This window comes from Myripristis murdjan, chromosome 13 (assembly GCF_902150065.1).
Source record: "Myripristis murdjan chromosome 13, fMyrMur1.1, whole genome shotgun sequence".
Classification (NCBI taxonomy): Eukaryota; Metazoa; Chordata; class Actinopteri; order Holocentriformes; family Holocentridae; genus Myripristis; species Myripristis murdjan.
This window is the reverse complement of record NC_043992.1, coordinates 4,297,528-4,311,751: the sequence shown is the minus strand read 5'-3', so window position 1 is coordinate 4,311,751 and position 14,224 is coordinate 4,297,528. Positions and strand designations below refer to the sequence as shown.

The following is a 14,224-nucleotide window of genomic DNA, read 5'->3' as shown; positions in this document are numbered from 1 at the left end:
ACAATTTTCAAGTGAAAATTCACTTGAAACAAGTGAAAATTTGCTTGTTTCATTGGCAAAATTTGCCAGTGGAAAAAGTGAAAATTCACTTGAAATAAGTGAAAATTAGCTAGAAACAAGTTACTTCTGAGGTGATCATGTCTTATTTTAAGTGTAATGAGATATTTTGACTAGTAATAAGACTTTTTGACTTGAAATAAAACAAATAATCTTGGTAAGATTTTGAGTTTTTGCAGTGAGGAGGCTGTAATCGGGCAGCAGGCTTCGGGCTCCTCACAGCTGTAAGTGCTGCAGACAACAGGGAGCCTCAGGCACACAATGACCATCACAAAGCTGACAACAGCATGCACGCTCTCCAATTAGTCTAATTATCTAACTCTGGTGGCCCGCTGAGTAACAAAGCCGAGAACAATGTTGAGTCTAAAAATGGACAAGAGAAAGTTAAGCTCCATCATCTTGTGCACAGTCCACCTCAGCAAATGTCGGCTGCTTGGATAATCCTCCTCACACTCCAGCTTACCACAATGCAAACTGAACTGCTTCAACAACTCTTTAGTGCCCATTTCAGTCAACACTGGGATATATTTATGTATTTTATTTATTTACTCGTGCATGTCATCTGATCTCATCTCATCTCATGTCATGTCATTTTATCCCGACATCATGTCATGTTATATCATCTCATCTCATTTCAACTCCTGTCACCTCATCTGTTCTCATGTCACCTCACCTCGTCAACTCATCACGTCATCTCATCTCATTTGATTGGTTGCTTGATAATCAAACAACCACAGATGTGTTTTGCACTGTCGAAGCTCCACAGTGGCTTGTTGCGTAGCTTGAAGTGTCCCATGCTGTCCAAACATAGTTTTAGAAAAGTCTGATGTCTGCATGTGGTACACATCTACTGTGAAGAGGGCTCAGTTACAGGATTGCCATACATATTTCAAAACGGTTCACCTAGCTTGATGCTTGATTTTCCTTGTCCTATTTTCTGTCACAACACACTGGAGCAGATTAATAACAACTAAGCCATCATGGCAATAAAACATTATATTGAAAAACCTTAAGCAGCGTTTCTAATGTCAGAGCCTTTTGAGCAGAAAGAGAGAGAAGTGTTGCACAGGCTGCAGAATCTGGTCCTCAGGTGTTCATATGAAGCAGATGTCAGAGAGGAGAGAAGTATTAAAGTGATGATCCTCTGTCGTAAAAACACACGAGTACTCGATGTGATGTTGGTGGGAATCCAACTTCAAATACATTTGTGAGTACTGTGTGTTCTTAAGTCTGTACTGTGAGAGAGAAAGAGAGGGACAGAGAGAGAGAGAGCGAGAGAGAGAGAGAGAGAGAGAGAGAGAGGAGGGAGAGTGATGCTGTCATATTGCATTCTTGTCTAAAACAATGTGGTTGACACATTCTGGTGCACTCTCTTACACACACACACACACACACACACACACACACACAGAGAGAGAGAGAGAGAGAGAGAGAGAGAGAGAGGTGTGTGTGTGTGTGTGTGTGTGTGTGTGTGTGTGTGAGTGTGTGTTCCTACCCTCTAGTATGGGGTTGGCCTCAAGGACCTGCTGCTCGATCCAGGAGTGCTGACCGCTGATGGCTGCCAGGAACTGAAGGATCAGCTTTGTACTTTCTGTCTTCCCTGCTCCGGACTCACCACTGTTAGACAACACACACACACACACACACACACAAACACACACACAAACATAATTCATGCGAGCAAGGACTCCACCCTCTTGCAGGGTGAATCTCACTAGTGTTTCATTATTCAACCTTTATGTGTTGAAGGAAAGCTTAATTCAACTTTTTTTTTTTTTTTTTAATGAAGCCCTGCTTTACATTCAAACATTTCCACTGCTGTTGGGGGGGGGGGTGGGGTTGGTGGTGCCAATAAGATGCTTTGCTCAAGGACTCTGCATCAGGAAAGGGAATTTGACTCTATTGCACTTAAAGTTGCCACCCAGGGATCCTGGTTGCCTGTCCTATAAAAAAATAAATTCTGTTCCAGCGCACAAAATGTCCCAGATTTTGATCACTTTTGAGCATTATCCATTCATTTATAGCCCACTGCTTCAAGTGTCCCTTTTGAACTCCTACCAAATAAAATTTTATCCAGTAAAATAATTGCTACGACTGCTTTCCCTTTATGACCTATACCATAGGATGGTATTTATTTTGAGTCACTGATCAGGTTTTCCTGAACTGTGCTCTGGCCAGTGCCTCGCTCGCTCTCTCTTGCCTACCTGATGATGCAGCACTGGTCGCGGTTGTTCCTCTGCATGTTGAAGTAGCAGTTGTCTGCGATGGCGAAGATGTGGGGGGGCATTTCTCCGATCTTCTTGTTGGTGTAGAGGCGGATCTGGTCGGCCGTGTAGATGGGCAGCAGCTGGTAGGGGTTGACGGCCACCAGAATGGAGCCGGTGTACGTCTGCACACAGAGAGAGACCGAGCATCAGGACGTTTGGGGACACGAGAGAGTGGGAGAGGAGCCGGGTCAGTGCTGTGGTCTGGTGCAGGTCACTTGACAACATTCAGTTCTTGCAGACTTGATCACAGTCACCTCTACAATGCGGTCTACACAGATGGACTCAGATGGTTGGTAATCATACAGGAGTTTGACTGATATCTGCTTTTGAAGGATGAAACTGACACTAATGTTTTTAAGGTGCTGACAGCTGATGTTTTATGCTGATACTCGATCTCTTTAAATTTCAGAAAATTACATTCAGCATTCAGTATTTCCCCTAGGTTTGATTCTCATCAGGGTGGGAAAGTCTCTAACCCTAACCCTAAGGCTAAGAACAAACACATTCATGCTTACTTTGCAGAATCAGTTCATATTAAGGGTTTCCTAGTGAAGTTATCAAATGACTGATAGCTGATTTTCAACAAGAGGTCAATTTTGGCCCCATATGTCAATAAAGAAACAATATCAGTCAAACTTTAAACTATTTCGTTCACAATGTGAACAGTTATGGGTGGGATGGAGATGCCTGCACTGAATTCTTGGAGGAAAAATTAAAATGAAGGATCTCATTTCATGTTGAATCTTTTTCCTAATTGTTCATCGCTCCAGTTTTCATTTTTTTTTTTTAGCTAATTGCATCTATAATGTCTCTCTTTGGTGATTATTAGTCTATACAAGTCTGTATGCCATGCTGGAATAATTTTGGAGGGGTGTGTAGGGTACTCTTTGACATGCTGGACATCTTATTTTGGAATGAAATTTTTCAAATGTGTGTTGAATACATCAGATTATCTGCTGCTGCTCACGTGGCAGCAGCGGGGGTGGGGGTGGGGCGGCAGGGTGTGGAGAGGCTGGGCAAAGGCCAGAGGTGATGCAGGTGTCGTGGCTCAGGTGGAGGAGGATGACAATGAGAACATATCGGTGTCCACCACCGGAGAACCAGAGGCCATGTTGGAAGCGAGGCGACATGCGCCCCGGCTGTAGTGATGAGCTCGGTCATCAGAAACCCTGAGCAAAACAGTCGTGCAGTGCAGAAACCTGACGCCCGCAAGGCAGCCACTTTCTGTCCATTCAGCTCTGTTATCTCACAAAATGTTCCCCCTCCCTGAGTCACTGAAGAGTTTCTGTCCATGTCAACAGTCAGTTACCACAGAGAGAAAAAACTGAGATATAAGGTTTTGATAGAAGGTTTCTTTTAGGCCGAAAACAAACTGAAAAATCTTGAGGATCTCCTTGCATTTAGAAAAAAGTTTAATTTCAAAATAAGATGTCCACGATTTAAGTAAGACTGACTGAATTTCAGACATACACTCCTCACAAAAAGTTAGGGATATTCGGCTTTCGGGTGAAATTTCAGGATGAACCTAAAATGCATTCTAACCTTTACAGGTGAACTTAATGTGACCTTCTGTAAACTTTTGAATGCACATGTCCAACTGTTCAGTGTTTCAGTACTTTTTGCACAAGTTGCTGTTCTCTAACAAGGAGTTTAACGGCAAAATTCACATCAGGTGTTTGGTGCTCCAGCTCATCGAGGTCGTATCATTAGGGAACGGCTGCTGGAGACTGGGGTACCTCAGATGGAGTGGCCTGCACTTTCTCAGACCTGAATCCCATAGAAAACCTATGGGATCAGCTGAGTGACCGTGTAGAGGCTCGGAGCTCTGTACCCCAGAACCTCAATGTCCTGAGGGCCGCCCTTCAAGAAGAGTGGGATGCCATGCCTCAGCAGACAATAAGTCGACTTGTGAACAGCATGAGACGTCGTTGTCAAGCTGTAATTGATGCTCAAGGGCACATGACAAGTTATTGACACTGACATTTTTTGTTGTGGTATACCCACCACTGTTGTTGGCTTTTGTTTCAAGAAATTGTTTGAGATGAGGAAATCACCAGTGTATGCTTCTACTAAAATGCCCTACTTTCATGATATAATATCACTGTAGCGTGAACTTTTTACATTTTCCATAAATTTCACCCAAAAGCCAAATATCCCTAACTTTTTGTGAGTAGTGTAACTGATTTTTGGACATGATAGCATTTTTTTTAATGAATGCCATGATTTTGATGTGATTACAGCATTATAGCAAAATGAAACGCGAAACATTTCAAAACATTCTCAAAACATGCAACATGCATGCCATTTTTAGAGACCCAAGACTGTGTGCTTGTCAGGTGATTTTTTTTTTTCCAAATATAAATGTTTTGCCTGGTTCTGATCTCTCTCTCTCTCCAGCCATGCTCAAAGGTCCAGCACTGCACTGGAGTTGACTTACCCTCCCACCACAGTTGGTCTGCAGAGGAAACAGGGGAAGAGAGGAGGGATGGAGGACAGACAGGGCAGCGAAGTGCAGAATAAAGGATGATTAAGAGGAGTAAAGAGGACTGTAGCTGAGGCAGAGCATGCAAACGCTCAATAAAGCTTTAAAAAGCATGAGGAGTCCTTGGGGAGACATTAGGCAGATTGTAGAGAGAGACAAGGTGATTTATTTGGAGAATAGCTTTAAGTGGAATCTATATTTTGACATTATTCGAAGGCCCTGGTCTGAAGTAGTTACACAACAACAACTTGGGATGGCTGTGAACTGGATTAGACAGAGACAGGGTCCATGTTTTGAAGAGGAAAGAAGAGGAAGAGGCTGTGAAGAGGCTGAATTTTTTTTCACCACATCACTCAGCTCTATTCTTAAGTAATATATTCACATATGAGTTTCTCCCTGTGCATATGTCAGTTTGTATTTTTATATATCCATATCAGTGTAGCAGTATAACAACAGTCCTGCAGTGATACTCACATAAATGAGTTTCTCCCTGTATCTGATGAGCAGGTTGCGCAGGATGCCGGCTTCGTTGAGGTCGCCCAGGCGGATCATGTCCTCCACCCCGTGGATGGAGGTGGGGTGCATGGGCTTGATGTTGGTGGCATTCTGGGGGGAGATCCAGTGCTCCTGGAGGGGGGAGAGAGAGAGAGAGAGAGAGAGGAAGGTAAACAGTTAGAAGGTGATGGAGAGATGAAGCAAGACAAAGGAGACAACCACATTCAGTCAGGACAACTTTAGTCATCTGCAGTAAATTAAATTTGACAGTATGGCTCTGTTCTGCCCTCCCATGAGCACACATGGAGGGTTTAAGGCGGGGAGCAGCAGAAAAGACCTCCACCAGGTTCAGAGCACACCCAGCATCAGTGACAACAGAGATGACACTGACTAAAGGCGGATAGAGCATGGGCGGCTTGTTTTTCCTCCAGTTTTCAGAGACATATTACACTATAGCTTCACTAGACAATTCTTTTGGATCCCCACTCTGATAAGACAGTTACTATCAGTGATGCTGCGATGCTTATCGGCTGCCAGCAGGAGCTGAAAGTGCTGGGACTGATCTTTCAGTTACTTACATTTCCTTCATCGTCCACCACCTGGATCTGCCCCGAGTCACAGAGCTTGACCACAGCGCCGATCGGCACCACAAACTCCCGACCCGTCTTCAGGTCCAACCAGACGTAGTCGCCCTGGATATGTCCAAAAACAAAACAAGACAAACCCCCCCCCCCCCCCCCCAAAAAAAAAAAAAAAAAAAAAAAAGAGAGAATCACAATCAGAACCGGGTCTGAGATCAGAACTGGGACTGAAGGAAATCAGAGAAGGTTTCAGAGCCAAGCGTGGAATTGAACTTTGAACCAGGAATCAAACATGTAATTGGACTTACAGGAATAAAAATGAGTTGGAATCAGAAATCAGTATCACCATGATGATTGGAATCAGAGGAAGAACCATAGCTACGATTAGAACTGAAATCAGAAGCAAAATCAGAACCAAAGTGTTTCCCTCCATACTTACTGTCACTTTGTTTTAACACAGGAAAAACAACAGCAACGCAATTTTAATCTCATATGATCAGCAAGTTTTGTATTGTCACCCAGCAATGCTGAAATATGTTCTGGGATGCAATGCTGCAATTTGCGTTTTATCACTGCTTTGTAATTCATGAGATCAGAGGCATAATCAAAACTGCTTCATTTACGGAGCAGATTACAGCCATGTTCACACTGCAGCTCGCTCGGCCAGTCCGGAGAAATGTGAGCTCTCTGAGCGCGAGCCACGCTGTCCCGTCCGCCACAGGTTAAGGAACACCGCACCTCAGATTATCCTGACGTGTTCATGCTGCTGGGCGACAGCTTGCTAACAATCTGCAGGGTTAATAAACACGTCTGGACCAAACGCTGCAGTGTGAAAACAGCTAATCTGACCCTGGATCAGCTGATAGTGCAGGCAGACAGGTGAGGCTTTTTGTGACCAACACTGAACAGGTACCAGGAACTTATCCAGGTGGGCAGGAGCCACGTCTGAGCAGCAGTCAGGTGTGATGTGATGGAGGAGAGAGGACATATTCAAACATCATCAGCATGTAAACACTGCTCACATAACCTTTTTTTGGCAACTGTTAATGGAAAACTCCTACGTTTTGGGCAAAAAACTATTTTTCTGACCTACCCCGACCAGATGTGCAATAGCATTTTCACCTCTGGATGTCCAGTGGTTCAGTTCATATGGGTAGCATTTCCTGTTAGCTTAGCACCAAGACTTGAAGTCTATGAGAGTCGTTAGCCTAGCTTCGTCAAAGTGAAAAGATAAACCTTGCAGCAACTTGGAGGCTGTCTTATCTGCACAGTGTGTCATCTGGTCTCAGTCTGGGTGAGTCGGAAAAAGGCTATTCCGCACAAAACACAGATCTACATTCATCAGTATAATTATGATAGGATGACATAAATATGGAATAAAATCAGTGCAGATAACAGAAGACAAGGAGAGAAAATAAAAAGAAGAAACGGTGACTTTTATCATCTGTTCTGATCCAAAGTGCTCCTGTTAGCAGGGAGCGACACTGACATGACAGCACTGCTGCTAACTGGCTGCAGTGGTTTTAGCTTTCCAGTCTCCAAAACGCTGCCTGTGTGCCATGGTCTTTAGTTACAAGCAGCAAGGCACACACACACACACACGTAACTTAAAGGCACTAAGCATCACTGTTTCACACATATAATTATGATTTGTGAATTGTGCAACAGAAAACCACATTCACAGTGATGAAAGATGGCATTTTACACACACACACACACACACACACACACACACACACACACACACACACACATAAAGGTATCAGAGCAAAGCTCACACATCAGACATACAATTATGATGCACGAAACACAGGAAGACACACACAGGTCACTTAGCATGACAAATCCCAGTGTCCAGACAAACAATCATAAGTCATAATCTCACACACACACACACACACACACATACACACACATACACACACACACACACTCCGTACCGGCAGCAGAGTGGTCTGCTTCACCACAGTGTTGACGTTGCGTAGCAGCGCCCATTTGGCCTGATCCTTCTCATAGAGCTCCACATAGTCCCGACGTCTGTACATCTTCACGTGCACTGTGGTCTACACACACACACACACACACTAGCAATACCCAGGGCTCACTGTCTTACAGTCCATAGCCTGAAAACAGTCCAACCTGCAGTCTATACACACATGAGAACATGTGCACACTTCAGCACACGCAGGCTAAAAACATCCAGAGAAACTTTTCAAACCAAAACCCTTCAGGCTTTAGATCCATAGAGACGCAAAACCTCTGCCTTTAATAGTCCAGAGAGCCGGGACACACTCAGCAATGTCCACCATCCTCATGGATCACAGAACACCAAATATCCAACTCCAGATGGGTCACATTTCAGCCCCCCGTCTCTGCTGTCCGGTTAAAATGACAGGAAAAAAAAAAAAAACAGCCTCCAGTATGTGAAGTCCAGTCCCACAGTCCACGCTGACCTCAGACTGCAGAGTCCTGGAGTCTGACCTTTGTTGAGTTTTGTCTCTGCTCTCTCTACATCGTCTGTCAGAGCAGAACCTCCTCTGAAACTGGGAAGAGGGAAAAAAATCCCAAATTTGTGATGAACTGCCAGCTGTGCTCCGTGACAAACTGTTTAGAGGTTTACAGACGTGTTGGGAAGATGATCCACACCTCAAGCCCACAGCCTCCCTGCCCTCTCTCTCTCTCTCTCTCTCTCTCTCTCTCACACACACACACACACACACACACACACACTTCATTACCCAGTCCCCCCACAGCCTCCCTGGTTGCTCACAGCAACGTGATGTCACTTCCTCCTCAGGTGTGATCTGTAGTGTGGGATCTCTACGAATAAAGACAGCATGTTTCTACTGAAAAATAAACAAACAAACAAACAAAATCTGAAATCTGAAAAAAAAAAAACAAAAAAAAACCACTATAAATCTAAAATATGCCGATTCCATACAGTGAGGGGTCTTGATATTGGACTAAAACTCCACAGTTACAGGAACAAACACTTAGTCAGAGGAAGAAGAAGAAGAAGATTTTAAAATAAAATTATGCAGAAAAAAGAACGATGACTGGCTGCAGTGAAACCAGCGGAGGAACCCGGGGCGTGCTGGTGCCTCCTGGCTGAACAGGAACACTCCCAGCTGGGGCTCTGACACAAAACAATAAGCAGGAGACTGCAGACAACATGTATTTATGATCCAGACAGACAGGAGGTCTGGACGGTGTCCTGTGTGGCTCAAACACACAGCATGAAGCTCACACCTCCTCCTCCTCCTCCTGTATCTACTGTATCTGTTGTCCTCCTGCTGCTCTTCTGTTCAAATGGATCAAACAAATCCTTGGCTCATCTGTTTAAATATTCTTTCTTTCTTTCTTTCTTTCTTTCTTTCTTTCTTTCTTTCTTTCTTTCTTTCCTCCCTTCTTTCTTTCTTTCCTTCCTTGTATAATGTGTTTGTGTCATTCAGTCTCTCCCTTGGAGGAAGAGGAGAAGAGCACTGATGGAGTGGAGGAGTGAAGTAACAGGAGGAGGAAGAGGAGAAGAGGAAAGCAGAGGGATGAAATGAAGGGAAACAAAAGAGTTGTACAAGAAGAAGAAGAAGAAGAGAGGTGTGAGTGTGCTGTGGGTTGGGGGTTGGTGTGTGTGTGTGTGTGTGTCAGACATGTCAGTTTAATTAAGTAAATACTCCGGCTGGCAAACTGAGCTCAGAGCCACCTGAACATTACACCACGCAGCTGTCACACACACACACACACACACACACACACACACACACACTTAGAATAAAGGGGCAACCAGGGCCAACACCAAACTATCAGGAACCTCATGTTTAATTATTCATATCAGCAGATCTGGTTGGTGTCTCTCTGTCTCTGTCTCATCTTCTCTCTCTCTCTCTCTCTCTCTCTCTCTCTCTCTCTCTCTCTCTCTCTCCCTCTCTCTCTCTCTCTCTCTCTCTCTCTCTCTCACCACCCTCCCATATCTGGCCTTTATTTTTTTCCAGCCGTCCGTCTCCCTCCTCTCCCAGTCCTTATCAGTCAGGCTTGTCTTACATGCGGAGCAGTGACAGGGAGCTGCTGGACATATTTCAGATCAGTTAGCTCGTCAGCAGCAGCCGACCACAATGTGACGCTGAAGGAGAACGAGAGCTGTTACTTTGCCCAAACTTTGCATAAGAGGAAGAAACATTCTCAGCAAAGGAAAAGAAAAAAAAAAGATGTGTTCACAGACAGGCAAAACGTAGCTTATTGAAAGTCACCAAGACATTTAGACCTCTCAGCTTTTTCTGCCTTCTTGGCTAGTTTTCTCTGACTGTTTAATGGTTAAAAAAAAAAATACAAAATTTACTACTCATGCCGTCTTTATTTTGTGTTAGTTTGCATCCAAAACCCTTCACAGTCTATCTTAACTCATGCTGAACCTGCAGGAGTAAAAACACGGCTGATTTGTACCAGTCCCGCCCTCCGCCGCTTTGAGCCAATAAGCCTGTTTCCTCTGCCAGCTGAAACCACGGGTCTGCACTCCTCAGTTAGCCATGCCTCAGCCCAACATCCTGTTTCAGCTGCAATCACAACCACCGGCTTTTACCATGATGACTATTGTTACAGCAACACACTCTCAGAAAGCTGCTCTGCTAGGACGTCGGGCTTGTCCTGGTTTGAGGTGGAGCGCAGCCTGAAGACCAAGAGCCATCACTTCTGACATCCTGAATCTGACAAATCAGCTGTTTGGATGTGATGCATGTGTGAAATGACCTTTGTATGGAATGGTTGTATGAAGATGAAGAGATGAAATCAGTGGCTCTCAGCCTGTTTGGTGTCAGGGACCCCAAACCGATACACATCACACCTGATCCTCTGATCAGATTCAGTTATTCCAGAACTGTCTGTACTGCAGATTAGCAGATTAACAGTGAAGCCGATGAACTAAATAGTCATACTTGTACATTCTCTCATTGGGCTAACATCTAGCTAATGGAATAATAGTGAAATTTAAATATTCCCCATTTTTCTGGGGAACCATTACACTGCAAAAAGTCAAAATCTTACCAAGAGTATTTGTCTTATTTCAAGTAAAAATGTCTTATTTCTAGTCAAAATATCTCATTACACTTAAAATAAGACATGATCACCTCAGAAATTACTTCTCTTTAGACAATTTTCACTTGTTTCAAGTGAAACTTTACTTGAAACAAGTGAAAATTAGCTTGAAACAAGAAACAAATTCTGCCAATGAAACAAACAAATTTTTACTTGTGACACAAGTGAACAAGTAAAAATTTGCTTGTTTCATGTCTTATTTTAAGTGTAATGAGATATTTTGACTAGAAATAAGACATTTTGACTTGAAATCAGACAAATAATCTTGGTAAGATTTGACTTTTTTGCAGTGTGGAACCCCTCTGAAGGTCCACTGGTTCCATTTTGTTTGTTGTTGTTTAAAGCTCAAGGCCTCAAGTTTAGGTTTCATATTAACCAGAAAACATGGAGATCAAACATTTTCCCTACAGTAGCACGAGTGCTTTGGTCAGGGCAGCGAGCGGTGACGTCGTTTTTCAGTTTCTTGCAGAGCGACAGAGAAGTGACACCTCTTGCCACTGACCGACCTGAATTTGTCTCTGCCATCATGGAGAGAAAAGACAAACCAAAACAACAGAACAAAAAGACATTTGGCTGTGGGTCTCTGTCATGACCAGCGCTCCCATCTCCCAGCCCAATCATCAATCTCAAATTGACAGAGCACCGTTTTAACACGACAGCACCGCGGCCTTTTTACAGGAGCCATTTAAGGATCAATGAAGCCCCGGGGTCACTTAAAGCCGACTCTGTGGCAAACGAGACAGACCAGACGATCAATGAGCCGCCGGCGGTCACGGCACCGCCGCCACGGCTTCGCTCCGGCACCGCCAACACATCAACTTTCTCACTGAGCATCACACTTGAAGTCTTGAGCCTTCATACGACAAAAAGAAAAGCCTCGCCCTTTTGTTGTTGGCTGTTGTAAAACTCAAAACGATCATGAAGTCGGAGGGAGATGAGGAGGGTTTCTGCTCGGCCCGAAAACAGCATCGCTTGATTTGTCTTCCACTAAAACAACAAATGTTTTGTCCATCAAAAGCCTTCCTCAGAGTGCATGGAAATCCAGTGAAGCTGCACAGTCTTCAGGCTGAGGAAGACTCGTGCCTCGTCTCTCTTCCAGCTTCAGAGCCATCAGAGTCCCAGTCAGACTCCCTTATCACAGCCAGTCACAGGAGACCAGGTCTGGAGGCTGGAAACACAGCTCTGTGTGATGAGCAGCATTCAGTCAGGGCAGGATTTTAAACACTTTTCAGATTAACTTTGCATCCATGTCAGGAGCCAGAAAGCAGCTGCCGCCCCGCTCTGTGTGGACGGACACTTTAACCCTCTGAAGCCTGAGCGCGTTCATTTGATTTCTTTCAAAAACATAGGAGGAAAGAGCAACTTAACATAAAATGAGCCAAAAATTAACAGCAAAATCAGCAAAAAGTTTTTTTTTTCTCATAATAATATTTTAAACATGGATAAAATAATTATAAATATAGTTATCTGGACCTTTTTTGATAATTTTTGATAACATTCTCTCTTTTTTGGCAATTTTCAGGTGATTTTCTTTTCTTTCTTTTCTTTTCTTTTGTAAGCTAATTTCCAGCTCATTTTCTTGTAATCTTTTACTGGTTTCTTTTAAACATTAAAAATATGATGTTGATTCAGGTTTGCATGTGTGGCTGCAACACAGTCAGTGATTCACCTGCGGCAGTGTCACTTTATTTGTGCGGTGAAAGCGGCTGCTCCACACGGCTGACGTCTTGTCTCAGACAAATCCCACTTCTTTGGTTTGGCTCCCAGCCCTGTTTGTTGTTTTGCGTCCAAGGAAAAGAGCGGCAGCCCAGCAGACAGACAGACAGACAGACAGACAGACAGCTGTCTCCGGACGCTGTCACTGATGCAGGTACACAGACTGCAGTGCAGATAGAAACACGGAGGCCAGCAGGAAAAATGCAGCTGCACCAAAATGTTCTGACAGCGTTTAGCGTGAGCTCCCTGCAGCGAGAGAGACACACATGAGCAGGATAACTCTGCGCCCTGGTGAGGAAACACGTTTTCTGCTCTGATCCTGTCATTATGAATTATGAATTTAACTGTAAACAGTGACGGCTGCTGCTGCCGCTCAGACCTGTGATTTTATGGTCTCTTGTTTTGTATAATAATAATAATAATAATAATAATGATAATAATAGTAATAATAATAATTATTATTATTATTATTATTATCATTATTATTATTAGTAGTAGTAGTAGTAGTATTAATATGTTTATTTGCATTCATTTTTTAAAACTGCATTTGTTCTTGCCACTGCTGCTCCCTCTCTTCACTCCCTCTCTTCCTCGCTCGACCACCGCTGCTCTCTCCCTCGCTCTCTCTCTCTCTCTCTGTCAGCTTACTCATGGTCTCTCCCATTTTTTTTTTTTTTTACAATGAGTTGGCAAAAAGTCTACCTTTACTTTTAATATTATCAAGTACAGAGAAATGTCCTCCCCTTGTCTTTTGTTTGTTTGTCCCAGCCCACTAACCCTAACCCACAGGAGAGCCTCCTGATCCAGCCAGCGGTCAGCTCACTAGCCACTATAAAGGTTAGGAAAGGTTATGGTGGAAAGGTTATGGTAAAAAGGTTTGGCTGATGAAAACTAGCTACTATAAGTGGACATTTGCTAATGTTAGCTGGCTAAAAAGGAGCAGTGCTGTGGCTGGGATCTGGACCGGGCCGGCTGAGGGAGAGGGGTGTCAGCTGACCGGTCGGCCTGAGGCCTCCTCACACGGACTTGATGTGACGCCACAGAGTCATTATTTACAGCAGCACAGAGTCCTGTCCCATTAAAAGAGAAGTACAGGTGCTGATGTGCGGCTGCACAAACGCCCGGGACGTCCTTCTGTCTCCTACGGTCTGATGAAGGAGCTGACGGGACGCCACCGCAGCGGCACGTCAGGCTGTGACTCTGGGTCAGCTTCTTACTGGACAGCCGCTGTGGTTTTTTGCTGAACCTGCGTGGCTCCCGTTCAAATGAATAGGAGGACTAGTGTTTATTCTGTGTGTGTGTGTGTGTGTGTGTGTGTGTGTGTGTGCAGCCTCGGCAGGTGGCAGAGTCGTAACATCACTGCTGTGTTGCAGCCGCGTCTCTGTCTTCAGGTAAATAATTCAAACAGGATGCTGCCTGCCCGGTGTTCACTTACAGACAGACAGACAGGCAGACAGACAGGCAGGCAGGCAGGCAGGCAGGCAGGCAGGCAGACAGACAGACAGGCAGGCAGGCAGACAGGCAGACAGGCAGGCAGGCTT

At 44.3% G+C, this 14,224-nt stretch overlaps 1 protein-coding gene across 1 annotated transcript in view; it reads right to left on the bottom strand.

Moving 5' to 3' along the window:
• Positions 1-14,224, bottom strand: part of myo7aa (myosin VIIAa) — a 67,264-nt gene that overhangs the window by 48,989 nt on the left and 4,051 nt on the right. The window contains 5 exon segments of the mRNA XM_030067474.1: positions 1,553-1,674; positions 2,262-2,446; positions 5,281-5,433; positions 5,880-5,993; positions 7,823-7,945. Coding sequence (XP_029923334.1) covers positions 1,553-1,674; positions 2,262-2,446; positions 5,281-5,433; positions 5,880-5,993; positions 7,823-7,945 — 697 coding nt within the window.